General features: G+C 37.4%; 1 protein-coding gene across 5 annotated transcripts in view; it reads right to left on the bottom strand.

Annotated features, from left to right (window-relative positions):
* The window catches only part of babo (TGF-beta receptor type-1 babo), a 149,360-nt gene that overhangs the window by 13,452 nt on the left and 116,431 nt on the right, over nucleotides 1-19,477 (bottom strand). For 2 of the 5 annotated variants that reach the window (XM_065220737.1, XM_065220736.1), the window contains exon 4: nucleotides 9,153-9,367. The exons of 2 other annotated variants lie outside the window; for them this stretch is intronic. In XM_065220737.1, coding sequence (XP_065076809.1) covers nucleotides 9,153-9,367 — 215 coding nt within the window. The remainder of the gene's footprint in view (nucleotides 1-9,152; nucleotides 9,368-19,477) is intronic. One more of the 5 variants, XM_065220738.1, reaches the window with a different exon arrangement.

Here is a 19,477-nt window from a genome sequence, read left to right on the forward strand (position 1 = left end):
ATATTTCGAGACCTGCTAAACTTTCATCGGCAAAGTTGTCCAGGAGATGAAAACTTTTTCGTTGGTCGATAGTACAGAATTTTCTCACTACGCGGCGCTAGAATATACGTGAAGTCTTCGCATATATAATATCTCGAGATCCTGAACAGCTAGAAATTTACTGTTTTTGGCAAAGCTGTTAAGGAGATAAAGATCTTTTGGCTGATGAACAGTAGTTCAGAAATATTTCAAAACTTGGCGGGCAATTCTTGCATATCAAATATCATTAAATAAAAATACAATTTACATAAGCCTAAGTGGGATAAGACAAATATATTCTGGATTTCATTTACTCGTGAAGATTTTCATGCAGATTTGTGGAAACATACACTTTTATACCTCTGATACATTAGTGGTAACACGTATCTCAGATAGAAAACATTATCTTAAAAGATCAATATCGCTGAAACTTCCACCAAATAAATGTTTAGGGAAAGGGAGACTCCCTTTCATTTTAGGCTAATTTCAAAATGTCTTATAGAGGGGTCTAAAACAAAAAAAATCCCTGTATTTACGTGTGCACGGTCAACTTTCTATCTGGTCAGAATCTCGATATATTCCATGTTGTAATCAATTAAGTCAAATCCCACGTAGTTTAGTCATAGTTTACGCGGTTTCCATTTACATTTTCCCCATTATCCGCATTTTAGGTGTTTACTGTAATAAAAGCTTAGCTTGTTCAGATCAAAACAAGTTGTTTTAAGGAATACTCGTTGGTTTCAGCTCGATTGGTAACTCAGCAACAAAATGGCAATGGAAAATTCATGTGTGTTGTACAAAGTACAACAGCGCGAGTAACGGAGGGTTAACAACAAACAGTTCGATTTATTCACTTTAATAATGAGAAAGCGAAACGAAGAACGTACACTTTTCACGAGTTTCTTTGCGCTGTTACTTAAGACAAACGGCATCACCATAGAAATCGACTGACTTAAGTAACATCGAAAAATATTTTGATCGGAAGGTGATTACGTCAAAAAGCAATTTGACGGGTAAATTAATTTAAAAATGGGATGTGATCAGAATATAGGCAGTAGCAGGAGCATCGATTGACACTGATAGCTCGACTTTGTTTACCTTTGTTACTTTCGATGTGATGAAAATTTGCTCTTGATATCAATATAGGGCTGACATAATGCAAAAAAGCAAATTTCAGTACAAACGCTTATTATGATTGACGTTTCCAAATTACTTTGCTCTCTTCTTATAGAATTGTGTGAGGGGGCTGTATTCAATACGTTCACTTACCTACTGTACCGTGTACAATCTAGACACATAAGATCTAAATAAAGACAAATCATGATAAACAAGGATAATTTATTCAAAGATTGCTTGTCAGCCTTGCTTGCATTCAAGAAATGGTTATTTAAAAATTGTTTTCTTTAGAACAAGTCGTTTGAGCTCGATATTCACCATCTGATTTCATGGTAAAAAAGAAAAGAAAAAAAGCTTAGCATTAGCAGTCACTTTTCAAAAGAACCATAAACTGAACTAAGCCCCAAGGCAAAAACATGTCACGATAAGAAAAAGGCCACCCACAGTAGCAAGGAAAAACCTTGTCTCCGGCACAAAGTCACATTTTCCCGACCCAGAATTGGGCGCACCTTTCAACGTTCTCCGCGGTAGCCATAAATTTGGATATATTGTCTATCGGTAGGGTCGGTACGTTGGTTATATTATCACTGAATCGAACTGTAAGAATATCGCTTCACCACCGCCACAGAAGATGAAAAACGAGTTTCTAGGAAATCTCGACAAGTGGAACTTTTTGTCGTACCGCGCTACGCAGCGGGGGGCATTTGCCGGGCCACCTTTCTTCGTTTGGCTTTTTATGTCACCGTCGACGACGACGGCGAAGGCGATCTGCCCGCCCATCCTCCTCCGTGCGATCGGATTGGGATGGTATTGGCGTCAATATGTATCGGACAAGGGCAAGTGCTGCGCGCCGTTAAATCGGTAACGAACGGCTAGAATTCGACCGAATTGAGGGGAACGACGCGTCGTGCTGGATCTGAAGTTTGAGGAAAAATTGTATCGTTTTCCCGAGAAAATGGTACCATTTTCGTTTGTTGGCCGTGAAATAGAAAACCAAAGGCTCTCATTACAATAATTTACGGGGAAAATAATAACAGGTGTAGTTGTTGCTTCTTGGTGGTATTTTACCAAGAATGGTTCCATCAAATTGATTCGACTGAAATAACCGTGTTCTCACTGTCAAAAATATTTTCGCAAAAATGTAATTTGGCCCGACTCGCAGATTGTTTCAAGCACTTTGTTTTGATTAATTGTCACCGGAATTGTTGCTCATAACGACCCGGGGCGGACACCAACTGGCGATGACGACAAATGGATGTCTTTCGGGGGGAGAGAAGTTTGATTACTCCCGGAATGATACTATGGGTGTACCAATGTGAATTTGTGTGTGTGTAAATCCGTGATAAAAAAGTTTCATAACAAAAGCAGACAATCGGATATTAAAGTGGGCTTAAAAAATGTATACAAATGTATACATCAGGGGGGTAAGTGCATTAAAGTGTTACTTCAATGTAGCTATAAAATACAGAGCTGAGATAAACTAAAAAGAAAGTGAAAACAACACATTTGGGATAGGGATGAAAGGCTGCAAGAAAGCAGTTAAAATCCCTCAACCAAAAAAACACATTTGGACCAACACACCAATACACATACTGAATTAAATATTTCTATGATTAAATTTTTTTGTAAGAAATTGGATACACATGCGTATACATTTGACACTGAAAATGGCGACGAAACGAAAGCGATTTCACGTTGAGTTCAACATCTAAAGACTAAGGGGTGTGTTGCTTGAAACTGAAAAGCCCAGTGCGGTCTGCAATACGTGCAACAAGGTTGCCGGAGTACACCGAATGAGGAAAGATTGATGATTTGGTGCGTTTGCTCCGCAGCGGGTGGTTAGTGTTGGAATTTTGTGTGTGCATGTGCTCGATGGAAAGTAAGATAAATGATGCGATAGTAGGCCGAGCGATTCTTTTGGTCAAGGAGACACATTTAAGCCGATTGAGAGATTTCTCAGATAAGACCATCACGCTGCGACTGGCTGCGGTTGGAGTTACTGGGATGGTAATTTATGTTTCTTAGATACTAAGCTGGGGGAGGCCACCCGATAGCCATAGTGTCTGACAAAAGTCAAAGGACACAAGGTTAAATGTTAAACGAAAGTTAAAGGGACAGAAGGTTGAATGATCAAAAGGTTGAAAATAACAAAATGTCGAAAAGGACAAAAGATTCGCATCGACAAAAGGCCGAATGAAGGGATAGAAGGTCAAAATAAACCAAAGTTTAAAAAAAAAATGAGTGACAATATCGACTAAACGGCCCGAAGAAGGAATTCAGGAGAGAGAATTCGACTTTGATCCAGTTTGACTATTTATGCATTAGACTTTTGTTCATTCAACTATGTGTCCTTTCACACTGTGCATATAGGGTAGAGCACTACTTCGGCCTAATCGCCCATTTTTGACCATTTAACAAGTCCATTATGCGTATGGTACGATACTTCTGTTCAAAATCTACCGAACGAATGTTTGCACCCATTATTCTCAAAAACAAAAAGGGCGCTCTAACCGAATCAATTATTATCTTTATCCGGTAGGCCGAAGTGAATTCAATTACGTTTCAAATCGTTAGGCCGAGTTTGGGGTCGAGAAGCAGTGCGAGATTTTTAACAATATCTCAACAATGTGTTACTCTTTATCAAATCTTACGATACGTACGGAAAGTTAAATAAATTTGGAAGGCATCTGCAGTGAGAACATTCCATTTTGTGAAGAAATCCGTTCCAAAAAGAGGGCAGGTTGTGCTTAGTAGGCCCAAAATTAGATCTAAGTCCTACGTGTTTTATGTTAAATTAAAATTTTGTCGATGTTTCTTTCAGTTGCTTTAATCCCAATAAGCGTAAAGTATAAGGACCATATAGACATACGTACATAAGCATATTTTTCCAGAATGCATATTTTTGTAATAAACTGAGATGATTTTCTAGACGCAATGCATTAAGAGAAACAAACTTTGTTTGAAAAATAAGCTAACATCAAATTACAAATATATATAAAAAAAAAGTTTTCTTAACACTCCGAATACGATGCCTCCGAAAAACGTGTAATAGCAAGTTTGCAATAGCATAACTTAGTCATTTATTGATGAATTTCAAAAATTGTGGTACTTCTAAAATTCCTAGGGTCTGTAGATTATTTTGATTGTAAAAAAATTAAAATAGGGTCGCCCACTTTATCCAAAACCGAAAAGAGTCGTTACACGTTTTTTTAAAGGAGTGTTTATGGGTTTTGCAAGTGGCCTAAGATGCATAAATTAGATTAATGGGTACAAATGTGCATAATTAGCCAGAATACAGTCATGGTTCCTATATATGGATCCTGGAGACAACAGAACGGTCCTCCGGAAGATTAGGAACATCCGTAAAACTGGTCGATCAACGAAACTGATCCTAGAGTTCCGCCGTTTTTTTTTCTAAAACATTACGAACTGTGATATAAGAAAAAATATGGGATCATGACGTAAACCTGGATCTTAAAGGCCAAAGGACCATCCTCCAGAAAATCCGAAACATCCATAAAAGTGGTTCATCCATGAAACTGATCCTAGAGCTCCGCAGTTGTTTCGAAAACACGCGGAACTGTAATAGGGGAAATGGATGTAATGTCAGCCTAAATGCCCCTTATTTGGGCCCATCCATAAATTCAGCAATTTACTAAATTTTCAATAGCGACCAAAAATATCCATTAGTACCGTCCAAATGAAGCGTTCATCTAGATAAAATTGATAAATAGCAGATTTTTAGGGGCCCAATCTTAGATTCATAGGCCAACATTAGAGCCATTTCCCCTATAAGAAAGAATTTCGGGTCGTGACATAAATATGGACCCGGTTGGCTATGGAACCATCCTTCGGAAGATTCGGAGCATCGGTAAAATTGGTTCATCCATGAAACTGGTTCTAGAGCTCAGCAGTTTTTTTTTATATCTTGGAACTGTGGTACAAGAAAAAAAAATTAGGGCCGTACGTAAATATGGACCTGGATGGGCATGAGACCGTCCTCTGGAAGATCAAAAACATCTGTAAAAGTGGTCAATCCATGAAAATGATCCTAGGGCTCCGCAGTTTACTTTAAAAAAATAGTAGGAACTGTGTTATAAAAATGAATTTGGGGTCGTGACATAAACATGGACCTGGATGGCCATTGGACCGTCATTCGGAAGATCCGGAACATCCGTAAAAGTGTTTCAAACAAATCGTGATTTTTTTTTCGAAAACATCACAGTTCGAAGTGTTCTCGAGCAAACCGCGAAGTTCCAGAATCAGTATCATCGATGCACCAGTTTTACGGATCTTCCGGAAGACGTTTTCATGGTCATTCGAGTTCATGTTTATGTTACGACCCCAGATTATTTCTTATATCACAGTTCCACGTGTTTTCTAAAAAACTGTGGAACTCATGGATCAGTTTTATGGATTGACAATTTTTTCGAATTTTCCAGATCTTCTAGACGACAATCCCATGGCCATGCAGGTACATGTTTATGCCATGACCCCAAATTCTTATATCACAGTTCCTAATGTTTTTGAAAAAAAACTGCGGAACTCTAGGATCAGTTTTATTGGTTGACCTCTTTTCCGGATGTTTCGGACCTACCAGAGGACGGCCCCATGGCCATCTGGGTCCATGTTTATGTCATGACCCCAAATTCTTTATTATATCACAGTTTCAAGTGCTTTTGAAAAAAACGTAGAACTCTAGGATCAGTCTCATGAATTGACCACTTTTACGGATGTTTCGGATCTTCCGGAGGACGGTCTTATGGCCATACAGGTCCATTTTTATGTCATGAACATGACATAATTCATGATCCTTTCTTATATCACAGTTCCTAATGCTTTCGAAAAAAAAGGTTCTAGGATCAGTTTCATAGATTGACCATTTTTAAGGATGTTCCAGATCTTCCGGAGGACTGTCCCATGGCCTTCTAGGTACATGTTTATCTCATGACTCCTAATTAATTTATATATGACAGTTACAAGTGTTTTCGAAAAAAAAACCGTGGAGCTCTAGGATTAGTTTGATAGATTAAACACATTTACGGAAGTTTCGGATCTTCGGAAAGACGGTTCGATGGCCTTCCGGTTCTATGTTTATGTCATGAACCTAAATTCTTTCTTATATCACAGTTCCTAATGTTTTCGAAAAAAAACCGCGGAGTTCTAGGATCAGGGGTTTATGGATTGACCACTTTTACGGATGTTCCGGATCTTTCGAAGACCGTTCCGTTGTCTCCAGGATCCATATATAGGAACCATGACTGGCTAATTATGAACATTTGTGCCCATTAATCTAATTTATGGATCTTATGCCACTTGCAAAACCCATAAACACTCCTTTAAAAAAACGTGTAACGAGTCGTTAATAACGACTCTTTTCGCTTTTGAAAAAGTAGACGACCCTATTTTCAATCTTTTTGCAATTAAAATAATCTACAGAGCCTAGGAATTCTAGAAGTACCACACTTTTTGAAATTAATATAGAAATGGCTAAGCTATGCCATTGCAAACTTAATCTAAGTCTCAAGTTTGGTCTAAATTAAGCCAATTTTGTACAAGCTACTGAATAGATTTATTCCGTTTCCCAAACAAAAAGTACTCCCACAAATCCAGACCGTAACCAAACTTGGTACAGGTGTTACGGTTTTCAATACAGATCAGTGGGCAGCAGGAGGTTATTATTCCCCATACAAACTTCACCCACTCGAATGTACATAAGGCCTAGAATAAATCATAGACGAAAAACAAATGTTTAAAGAGTTTATTTAATGAGTTTAATTAGACTTATGTTTCATAGGTAAGCCTAAGTTACTAGTATAAACCGAGAACCATCAGACATAAAGAATTGATTTCTTCAGCAAAATTGCTTTAAATTAATTAATCTACAACTTTGAGTTGATCAATCTCAAATACCCAAAAAGTTTATATTAAGAACTCATTATTTGTAAGAACCATCCTAATGTATTTTTCATCTAAAGATTGGCTGAATAAATGAAAACCCCCGAAATCCTGTAATTGACCTTAAATTATTGTTTCAGGCTCAAACAATTTAAAACTCCAAAATATGGCTTTTGAACCATTGTGCAGTTTTGTATACGAATAAAATTGCAAACTTACAAAGTTATAGTGATATTCCGGCTGAAAAGCATAGTATTTCCTGTATGAAATTATCTGGCCATACCTCTTATTCAAAAGAGTGATTGTTTGGTCATTTGGATTCTTTCCTATAATCGGCTGTTTACAACACAAATCAAATGTTGATTGATCAAATTCTACATGGGTCAAGAGTAAACATAACTTGTTTGCTTACAGAGTAAGCTCTATTAAAAAAAATAATTTCTAAAAATCAACCTAAAATTAAATCCAGGGTTGTAACCTAGTGGGAACCAAGCACTATAGAAAAAAACCAAAAATATGTTTTCTCAGAATATCATAACACACATTTTGGCAAAGTTTGTTCGACATCGCTGACATTGATCACAACCTTCGAAAAAAAAAACACTTGAGCTTTAGTTTTTAAACCAAAACAGCCTGGATTCGAACCAAAACCTTACGATCATTAAACCCATACTTTGACCGCTAGACTATCAGTACTTGAATAAGATGGAAGGCAAAAGGCGTATAAGAAATACCTATGTAGTGCAGTGAACACGGTTTTCCAGGTAGCGCTTGAAGCGGTCATGAGAAGTTTTAAGGATTACTGATGTCTCAGAAGCTCCTAGACTTCTGAGAGTTCTAGCAGTTATTTAAGTTCCAGCAAATCTCTAGGCAATTAAGTCGTGGATCATTGTCCACGATTAAAGTTGCACTCATAAACAGAGCTGTAGTAACAGGTACAGTGCCTTCCAGTTTTTGGCAACACGACCTTTTCAGCTATTTATTTCCGCAAATTTGTAATCGTGCTCATTGTACAATTTTTCATCAACCACCTCTATTCCCTAATGGATGATCTAGGCAAATCACAAGTGTGTAATAAAGTGTTCGATGCTTTTTCTAGATATCATGGAAGGTATTCGCAATTTCTCAAATAAAAATCTTCGCCGAAAACACCGATGCTCGAACAACCCCTTGATGACTGAAAAGAATAAAAACAAACTTTCTCCCGCCCCAAAGCTCTAATCCCAGCAACAAACACAACCATTGACACCCCAGCATCACATTCCCCTACCTCCCCTATCGTGTCGTAGATATACATACACTAGGAACAACATGACGGGTGCTCGTGATTTTGACATGTGACCAAAGTTTAACCAAACGACCCATCAGAGACGACGACCCTCCAGTGAATGAGTAAGTGAATGTGTGCGTATGTGTGGGTTCACAGACAGACAGACAATCGCACAATTTCCACGAAGAAATAGACATTACAAAAGTCGGACTTGGGGCCAAATCCCAAGCTGTCCACTGTGTCATTGATCACAAAGTGCTGCTGCTGATGATGATGATGGACTTTTCTATGTAGGATAATAGTTGATGGCGACAATAATATCACAGTAAATGAGTGGAAACAAAAAAGACACACACACAAAAAGAAGAAACACTTTTTCGGGTGGGTTCATGTGCGTGTGCGAAAAGGTACATTAATTTCGTGTCATTTTGCATCATTGTAGCAGCTCTTGGGAGCTCTGGAAACAGACATACACGGTGCCCCATGAAAAGAAAACGAGCGAGTGATAAAACAGGGACATTTCATCATCACAGACCTCGGACCCAGAAACAAACTACTCGTGTCACAACGACAGACGATATGATGTGCGTTATGATAAAGGGAAACAGACATCGCAGATGTGAGTTAAACGGAAGGAAACAGTTCGCAGTCGCACACGCGATGACTAATTTATTCTAATGTGCGAGCCATTCCGGTTACACTCTGCTACTGCTAGCTGCTTCTTTCCGAGATTTTCCACCAAAACAAAAAGTGACCCTAGGAAACCCATGTCGAATGAAAATGCAGAGACGACAGACGAATGAAGACAACACTGCTGCCTTGCTTTTGCTTCGTTTACTTATAGTCTTACGTTGTTGGGAACCTAGCGTGGCATTACCGATCGGTTTCACGTGCGGAAAGGTAAGTTCCAGATTGCAATAGCTGAAATCGCAACAAGCCATCGTGTGGTAGGAGTGGTTTCCAGTGGTGGTGGCGGTGGAATGGGTGCTAGCCGTCGATACAAGGAGCTTCTCCCGGCACCAGATTGGGTCGTCCGGTGGGTTGAGGATTCGTCGTGGGATGCATCTACATAAATTGATAGCAATCATAGCGGTTCGAACGGTTGTCATCACGTGCTAGTTGGGATATTTCTTATATAGCTAGTTAGGTATGACTGTGATGATGATGCGAAACGATTTCTGGCGGGAGAGTCGCCAGATGGCAGATATATAAATCATTGAAATAGTTTGAATATACGCAATTCGTACAAAAAAAATACATGTGGGTTACGAAAGGCTTTGACCACTCGAGACACTTTTTCAAGCATTGAGTTCTTCTCAAGAAAATTACTAGAGAACCTACATTGAAAACGGAACTAACTCAGAGAGTGAGCCACTTTTACTCAGTTGTATGAGATGAACTAGCCAAATGGCTAAAAATTTCAATAATACAGACAAAAAAATTACTTAATTGTGAGTCACGTTTATTCATCAGTATGGAAACATTTCTAAAAGCGTAGGTCACTCAGCGCATTAAAAAAAACCTACGCTTTTAGAAATTACTCAATACGAATGAGTAAAAGTAACTCACTCTCTGAGTAAGATTCGTTTTCAGTGTTCCCCTAAAGATGCTCTAATACGTGCTGTATCATGCGGTCGAACGTTACTATTAATCCCATGATTGGAGTAGGATCTCAGTGGAGCTTAAGCCTTTCAACACCCTATCTAGGGTGCCTTGAATGATTTTTTTTTTAATTATTTTTAAGGTTCTCTTGGTTTAGAACAATTGCGTTCGACCTCTGGTCAGGTACCCCCCTAGTCTATATCATATTGAAAAATGTTGATCGAATGCAAAAAAAAACTCAATTTTTCATTATCAACCAACAAAACCAACCGTAGAGAGAAACGGAGAAAAATTGAAAAAGTGTAGAATTGATGGACAAATCTGTAGAATCTTCGACCAATATGAGAGTCCTTATTCGTTTAGATTATAAATAGAAAATAACAGACATTCCCTAAAAAGAATTTGCGTACTGTGGAACACAATGAAATCACATCCGTGACCGACGATTGCTTCCATTATCGAGCAGAGAATTACTTAACTGCCATCCGGTGGTAGCAACTGGGTTTACGACACACAAATTATGCCATAAAATAGATCAACGGTAGATCGGGACACAGCAGCATATGACCGAGGAATCCATTTTACAACACCCGAACACCGCTGATAAATTCCAAAACAGAAGTCAATTATTATAAAAATGCCACTCATAGTTGCTATTATTAGTAGCCGTAACCTGTCTCTACTGTTGTCTGCCTGGTCAGAGGAGATACACACCTTCTGTAGGTCATAAAATACAACACCTCAAATGTGAATCGCAGCCGCCGCCCACAGGTGCATTCATTCGGCGGCGGATTACGTCCATCAGTCGCCTAATAAAGATCTTAATAAATTATGAAATAATACCCCCATTTGTTTGCACTGACTGACCTTACATTTTGTTCGCACTTGAACCACTTTCCAGTCACTGCTATATTATACTATAACTCATTACCTTTACAGGTTAGCCAATGCTAAAACTAAAACTGCTACGCAGCAACAGCAACCGAATCGTGTATCGTGTTCGTAATTTCAGACAAAACATCCATGCTGATAACGCTCTTTATTTCTCTAATATAATTTATACGTATGAACTGTGGTTGCACCTTCCAACCGTTTTTGTTTTTTTTTTTGCTGATCAGTTGACAGGCTCTAGAGAAAGACGAAACCTTCATTATATTTCATGCCGTCGTCGGTTCTGTTGGCGATAATATGAACGACACGGCGACGGCAACGAGAAACAACAAATTCCAACTAGCCGACCAGCCAAAAAGCGCGTGTCTCACAAACTAAGGCTATATTTTATTGGTATCAGACGACAGACGATCGTCACAGCTCAGCAGCAGCAGCCGCGGTTGGAATGAGAAACTAAAAAAAAATGTAAACGGAGAACTAGGTATAGAATTATCCAATGAATAAATGTGTCCGAATCGCGTGAATAATTTCATGATATACAATAAATATTAAACACCATTCAAGAAGTGCAGACTGAACGGTTTTGTGGGTAGGGGTGAACATTTTACGAAATGGTTGAAATGTGTGGCTGAACAATTTGAATCGTACGCTGGGAGTTCCATTCACATATAATTATATACTACATTTCAATTTTGTAAGATTTCCCCTGGTAGATTCTGTCCCATTCAACATCTACTTGAAATTCGTGTGAAACACTTTTTTTTATAACCGAGCATCCCTCTCAGCACGTAACCTTTGCCAGACGCATAGAGTTATCATAATCTAACTAAAGTTTAGATTTCACACACTCCCATGTCTGCTGAGCCGTTGCTTTGTTATGCAGTGTGACTGAAGTATGGTGTTTTGAATCGTTAGACTCTGGGTTGTATAAGAGTACAGGCTTTGACATTGGTCGTTTTTTATCGGTATCAATTTTTGGGATACTTTTTATCACTTTCACGGCTATAGAAACATACATAGATAAAAATATTTTGTAATTTTCAACTACTAACTGGAGCAGGTTTTTAAATATAGAATTTCACGTTTAAATATCTGAAATCCAATGAATCAAAGCTGAAATTTACATGTTCATGTAAATTGTAATCGACGTTAGATGAACTTTTCACTTCCATGTAAAAACACACATACGTGTAAAATGAAATGCAAATGAATGAATTATTAAATAATTTCATGTAAAATTTATGTTTTATTGCTGTATATGTTTCAACTAAGGCCATAAAATACGTTAATGTACCACATGTAAATTTATAAGATTGGATTGTTGATGTGTAGGTACAGTCTGATCTTCATAAGTTGATACTCTAGAAATTATCTCTGGCTCGCATCACTTTTCGAATAGACCAATCAAAGATCGATTATCTTCATCGACTCTCTCTTTCGTAAATAACTCGTCTACACAAACGTTTCCTGTCGTCTTTGTTGTATTAGATGCTACTTTGTTGCTTCTTCCATCGATCTGTGTGTCGAAAATATCCGGAAACATCTTAACACGGCCGTGGCGATCCAAAGAGAAAGGTCGACGAAGAGAATGGATCAATGAAGATAAGACCTACTGAAAAGTGACGCGAGCTGAGATCGTCGCATAGCTCAGATAAATTTTTCTTTGGGTATATTAGTCAATATTGAGCTATGGAACAGTGAAAAATCAAAACGTAATATTTGTTTTTCGTAGTCGTGAACTTCCCTTTAAAGCAAATTTTAGGATTTAAGGTAATATTGACTTTTCAAATGATTTGTTTGCAAATTCGCATGTGAGTTTATTCGCTCAAGAGGCTAATCTCAACGAATGAGATTTGAGAATAATTTTCCGAGCACTGAGCCTGAGAGCCATGGATGCTACGTCGCTACTCCAGGCCAGTCCCCGGGTATAATCATTTAAGGTGCAATTTACTTAGATGCATTTTCGGAACATTCAAACCCAGTTTCAGTAAAATGACAAAAGGAATGTAATGACCACAGCTTTTTGCAATCGTCGAAAAAAACGAGCTTTAATGCTAGAATTGGGCGATCTTGAATCGATCTTTGGAAGATCGATCTTTTTCATGACAATTAATTATATGATTTGAGTAGTAGCTATACTGCAGATCCGAGAGATGTCGCCCCTTCAGTGGTAGGAAAATAATTTTTGCAGTATGGAGAATATCAGAAAATCCACGATTTGTGACTAAACTTTCTTTCACAGAAGGAAACAAATAAACGAGTGTTTACCTTATCACCATAGTAATGTACTCGTGCAATTTTTGTGCATCTAAAACTGCCCGTAAAGACGATAATGAATAAAAACTGAAAATTTTCATGCATTTCCAAATGGTTTCCTACCATTCCCATACATTCGATAGTGACTGGCCCTCTGGCTGTGGATGATATCAAAAACAACAAAACATGATTAATTTCCGATTTTTCTGATCGATTCTTTATCCACGAAAAGATCGAAAAAATTGATCTCTTCTTTCGATCTTTTCGATCTTAAAAAAAATTGGTGTTAAATTTTTTAAGTGGATTTACATAAAAAAAAAACGATTTACTTTCACTCCAGACTGCGTGGAAAATTTAACGAACATAACATCAACATCAGCATCGCTCCCTACAATGACATCACTATTTGCGTTACAGCATCATTTGATGGTTTGCACTAGCTCTCTCCTGTGCTAATTGCTCCCAACCGTCATTTAATTGAATATTATAAAAGAAAGAATTCTTGGGGTACCAACGGAAACAAGCGTATTAAAATTAAAATAAAAAGATCGATCTACCATCGATCTAGATCGATTCTTTGGTACCGAATAATCAGTGGATCGATTATAGAGCCAAATATAAGATCGATCTTTCTCTGAAGATCACCCAATCCTATTTAATGTAGTGATGACATGATCATTAACAAGTTAATATTTTTCCGCTCTCATACGCATCACGCGTGATATTGGAGCAAAATATCATGCTTGGTATTGATTTTACAAGCTCCTTTGATATTGCACGACTATTCACAACGTGTAACGTTGAAGCTGAGAGTTGAATCGACGCAAAAATGATTCCGTTGGATCTCGTTTTCTTAGAAAGAGAAAGCATAATAATGCTATCTCGACAGTGAGCATTCATAAGGGCGAATACGCAATGATCGATTCTCTTCATCGATTTTCTCTTTGCATTGCTACAGCTAGGCGAAACAATTTTCTAGAATTTGTTCAATGCAGAGTAGTAACAGGTTGTATTGGCTATCAAAAGCAATAGCAAACGCATCGAGAAACGTTAAATCTAGCGAGTTATTAACAAAAGAGAAAATCGACGAAGAGAATCGATCATCGCGTATAGGCCCTTATGCATGCTCACTGTCGATCTCTTTTTATATTCACCGATGGCAGACACGAAGCGACTGCTGCTAGCCGGTATGGTATGGAAGTTTTGGTTGCGTTCGGGTGTAAAGCAAAAATCATGAAACTCAATCTCACCACAGTTTGGTGATATTTCTGGCTTGATATTTCGAGCTGCAAGATCACACAGTTGTGTGTGCTTGTTGATTTTTATCTAAGAAAATCAAGCGTGATTTTGGGCTTTGGTAAGATTTGATTTTTTGATATTTTTCCAACACTGGTTAAATGTGTGGACATCGTACCAAAGTAAATTGCACCCTAATACAAGGGATATTTTGGAATTTATAGGCCATTTTAGCTTTTTAAAGGGTTTGAAGCCATTTGATGGTTCAAATAACATTTTTGGTATTTTTCAGGAGCTTTCAGGCCACATTAGTGCACTAAGATTGACTTTCCAAGATGGCATGACTTTTTAAGATTTTTTTTTTCACCATTTCATAGTATGTAAGGCCGGGCTTGCTGTTTTCAATGGGGACCTGCAAATGTCTATTAGCAATTTCCGGCAAATTAATCGGCAATTTTTTTTATTTTTTTTTTCTCTCCTGTTGTGCGATATGAATTTAAATTGAGAATAAACCAAATGCGTTTGAGCTAAAGCGGTCATCAAGTTACATGTGTAATTACTACGATGGCTTAAAAAGGCTCATTACAGCTAAAATGCTACATTTCAAAGTTATGAAACTATGAGATATTATAATAATAATTTTTATGTGTAAGATGCCAGATGAGGAAGTAAAGTGTGTGCATGACCCATAAAACCTGTAAATTTTACTTTCAGAATTAGCTATTTTAGATGTACAGAGTAATCGTGATGAGTGATTACTCTTCGTTAGTCTACGTAGTTTACGACAGAATTATGTTCCTGGATCTTGGATTTGTTTCAGCGACCGAGATCGTCAAAATTCTTTAATGTTTTAACCAACAACATGAATTTGTAATTTACAATTTAAGTTTTATCGTTTTTGATAGTCTTATAGTTTTTAATTCAGACTTAAAGAATGATTTAGAATCTCGAGAAAAAAATGTTGCTGAGGTTATTAATTCGCTCAGAGCGTTTTACGGGGTTTTGAATTGTGTTAATAATTTCCTTAAAATTAATATTCCCTCTCTCAGAGATCTTTCGAGTATTCATCTGACATAAACTAAATTCTCTCGGGTTTTTCTGATATTGAAATTATCTACATAACAGTCCAAAAATTCTCTGCAGTCCAAAAACACTCATTGAATTTACTCTAAAATTTAAATTCTATTTGAGTTATGAACGATTCTTTCAAGAATTCACTGAAGTTTCCTTCCATAATAGGGTTACGGTATGTAATGTGGGTCTAGTCCTTTCATTCGGCCTATCACGCAAATAAATAATTAATTAAGGAATATTACACAAAAAATAAGGAAAATATTGATCACTGATGGTTGATAAATGTGTACCACACACAAATCAATTTATATCACAACATTTCAATACATTTTCAGCTCTCGTAAGTAATAAAACTGGTTGAGAATATCACAATGTTCGGAGTTTTTAGCCGCCATGACTTATAAGGTTAAGATGGGAAGGTTGACTGACGATCATCAAATGGCCTGATTATGGCATTTATTGATTGGAATTACCTGATAATACACACTAGACGTAAAACTTACAGTTGCTGTTTGAATATTTTATGTTTATTTTAATTGTTTAACAACGTTTTCACAAGTAAAACATGGACCCAACTTTAGGGACACATTTCTTTTCTATGTTCCTAACTATGGCCCATGAAATTCATTTGACAGCATATAGCAATAAGAGTAACGTCAACAATGTTGTTTTGCATTTGGATGATAAGGAACGAACAGGAAGGGAGATTTTTTCTGCCAAACCTGTATAATGAACATCACAATGTTCTGATTTAGATATTCTGCGGTCAAAAGACGATAAGCGAAATTTTTAATTTTTAATTTTTAAATTGAGTGATTTAATGTAGTTTTCGTAAAATTTTCTCTAAGAAATGTTTTGAGGAATGAAGAGCATTAAGTTAACAGTGATAGTGATAAAAAAAAATACATCAGAAAACGTTACCAAGAGCGTTTTTTTGAGGATCAAACAAGATAGGACGAAGTTGCATCCATAAATAGACCCAATTTGGGGACAATAGACCCATATTACATACATTTCCCTCGTGAGTTATTGTCTTAAAAAAAGTAAGTTTTTCAACTTTTCGTGGTTTCTGATAGCAAACGACATGATAAGCATATCTAAGCATACCATTTAGCAGTAGAATATCGTTTGCAGGTAAATTCATTGATGAGTTATGATTAAAAACGTAATCGATGGCTGCATATTAGACCGAGGTTAGGGACGTATACCCTACTTTTAAAATTCGCTTGATCTTTTCTTGACGGCCACTCACATTAAATCCGCATGTGTTGCGTTGACGTAAATTTGACAGTTATAGTAGACAATAGATTTAGCTGCCACTTTGTAGCAACGCGTCACATTCGGATCTAATGTGGGTGGTCCTTTAGAATTCTCATGAAATTCATCCCAGAAATGTCTTGCTCAGAAGAGTATCGTGGAATTCTCATCTGAAATCTTCTGGAATTGCACACAGAATCTCCTCAGAATTAGCATAACAAATTGTCTATCTGGTATCTTTGGTATTTTTTCTCAGGATTCCTTGGGAACTCTCTTTAGGATTCATTTGGAATTATCCTCAACATTTTCTCTGATTTCACCCCCTTTTGCAACTATATTCAGAACAAAATACCCTTAAACTTCTTTTAGGAATGTTATTGGAACTCGGATCATAACCCTCATGAAATTCTTCTCAGAGCTTATTTGAAACACTCATTAAAGTTGAACCAGAAATCCTCCACACAATCATCATGGAATTATATAAAAAAAAATCTCCCCAGACCTCTCTTAAAAATCGCCCCAGAGATACCTTTGAGATATCCTCTAAATTATCTTGGAGTGATCCGTACAATTCGCTTTAAATTTTCCTCAAAACTCCGTAAGAATTTTCATCTAAATTATCTAAATAATTCTTCAACGTGACAGAGATTTTTAAAACCGAACACGGTCCAAGGGTCATGCAAATTTTAAAATTTCTGGAATCCTTTCCCAATTAATAATTTTGGTTTTATCATGGATTTGAAGGGGTCCGTAAGGATTAGAATTGACTTGAAGACCACAATAAAACTCAAATGTTGCTTGGGTTTATTGCCCTAGAGAGGATGGATTACATTTTTTTTTTCGATTTTCTATGGAAATTGACAAGCTTTTCTCGGTTTTACCCGATGATTTCAAATTCCCGATTTTTTACCGAACTACTGGTCACCTTATGCTACATTACATTGCACTATTGCAGACACATTCTTCGGGCTGTTCTTGAGGTAAATAGCTTTATTTCAAGTATTGTGTACCTTCGTTAATATTGCCTGCATATTCCGGGTCAACTGTTCAGACCTTCTATAAATATTTTCTTCTACCATGTGTCAGATCTGGAATAAATCGGAATTTTTCTCTGGTCCCTTCAATATCGAGCTATGGAGAGTTGTCTGTATGTACCATTTCTCCTTTCTAGCGTTTCAAGGTTCTAAATTGATTGAGTCTATGACTAGACACTGAAGAAGTTTGGAAGTAGTAAACGAAATACGTATCTGTTAGAGGTTTTTTTTAAAGTGACAGTGAAAGTGAAAGGTTTTTTTAAAAAGTGATAGTGAAAGCAAACATAAAATTACAAAATTATTTTAAAAACCCTCCGGCAACCACATTACAAAATCTGTTCATGTCGGGAAACATTGCAAGTTTGTTGTAATATAATCTTACATTTTCTACTTGGATGTTGTAGCCAATCCTTTCCAAAATTCGATTTTGAAAAACTCATTGCAAGTGAAAATCAGCAACTTTCACCAATAAACCTTATGCACGATCTGCGTGAAATTTATTTAATTTTAAACTAGCTTCAGGAACTAAGTTGATTTCTACCAATCGTTGGTCTAAAAAATCATCTAATGAAGGTTTTGTACGTAAATATTGCGATGTATTTGACCAGATACCTTATACCTTCAACAGACATGATTGTTGTAGTATTACCATTGTACTCCTTTAATCTAGTACGTCGATTGCGGTACTGGATTAAAGAAGCACAACGGTACTACATTAACTGTATAATAGCACTCTATTATGATGTTGGTATTCGTCAAATTATATGAGCCATTAGAATTAGGATGCGTAAAAGCAGAATAAGATCTCACCAAAGGTAAATTGACTCGGGTAATTTTCTTTCTGTAAACATTTCCACTACTGTTGCACGCAAGAATGTCCCACGATCCACAAGAATTGCCCAGAATGTGGATCAGTTATGCGTATAACGCCAGTTTACATCTGCTAAAATTGCCATCGAACCGTAGACCAGAGAAAGTGTGTGCCAAGGCAGCCGGCACGACAAAGAAACAATGAATAACTTTATTTGATTTTGTAATCGAGCCGGCAATTTTACCATACCATCATAGCTTGTAGAACGCACATTCTTGTTCCTACGGCTGGCTTTGCCGGTACTGCTTCTGGAATCCAGAGGACGGCAACCAAACCATCGTCATCGCATCGTCGTTGGCATTGTAGTAGCAGATTTTGTAGCAGTAGAAGCAAACCGGAGCAAATCTGAATCTCGTTAATAAAATTCAAATTTAAAATAATTTGTGCCCGAATGTAGATTGCACGACTAACGGCTCAATTCAATTCGGAGCTGGCGGCTGGAATAGGGTTCTTTAGGATAGATGCTACTAGCCTGCTTGCCTACTGACGTTTCCGGAGAATGGTTTTGTGTGAATTTGGTTTATCCTATTAAAGAAATAAATAGTCGTCAGCTCACCTCGACACACACACACATTTACCCTTACAAAAAGTCAACGAACGCCCAACAGTGTGTTACCTGTTCTGACGAACGGACATGGTGGCAGCAACGATTTCCTTCGCGCCTGTATTTTCTTCCGAGAGAGCGAAAAAATAGTGAAACGCTCCATAGAGCGGAAGGTGATCGATTGGAACGGTTCAATGGAAAGTGACACCGAGTCATCAGTCAACCGGTAACAAATGTTTCGCGATGCGTGTTTGCGTAAATCAGAAAGGATGATATTTTCTGCAACATTTCTGAACGACAGCGATTTTCAATTTTGATTAGGATAAGTAGCAAGACAATCAGCACACAGAGAGTGAATTTCCATTCAAAGAAATCCATCCCCTACCGGACCAGGTTCTCCGAGGGACACG

The sequence above is a fragment of the Ochlerotatus camptorhynchus genome, unplaced genomic scaffold (assembly GCF_037179485.1).
Source record: "Ochlerotatus camptorhynchus isolate MF236.1 unplaced genomic scaffold, CSIRO-AGI_Acam_v1.1 ptg000131l, whole genome shotgun sequence".
NCBI classification, from domain to species: domain Eukaryota; kingdom Metazoa; phylum Arthropoda; class Insecta; order Diptera; family Culicidae; genus Ochlerotatus; species Ochlerotatus camptorhynchus.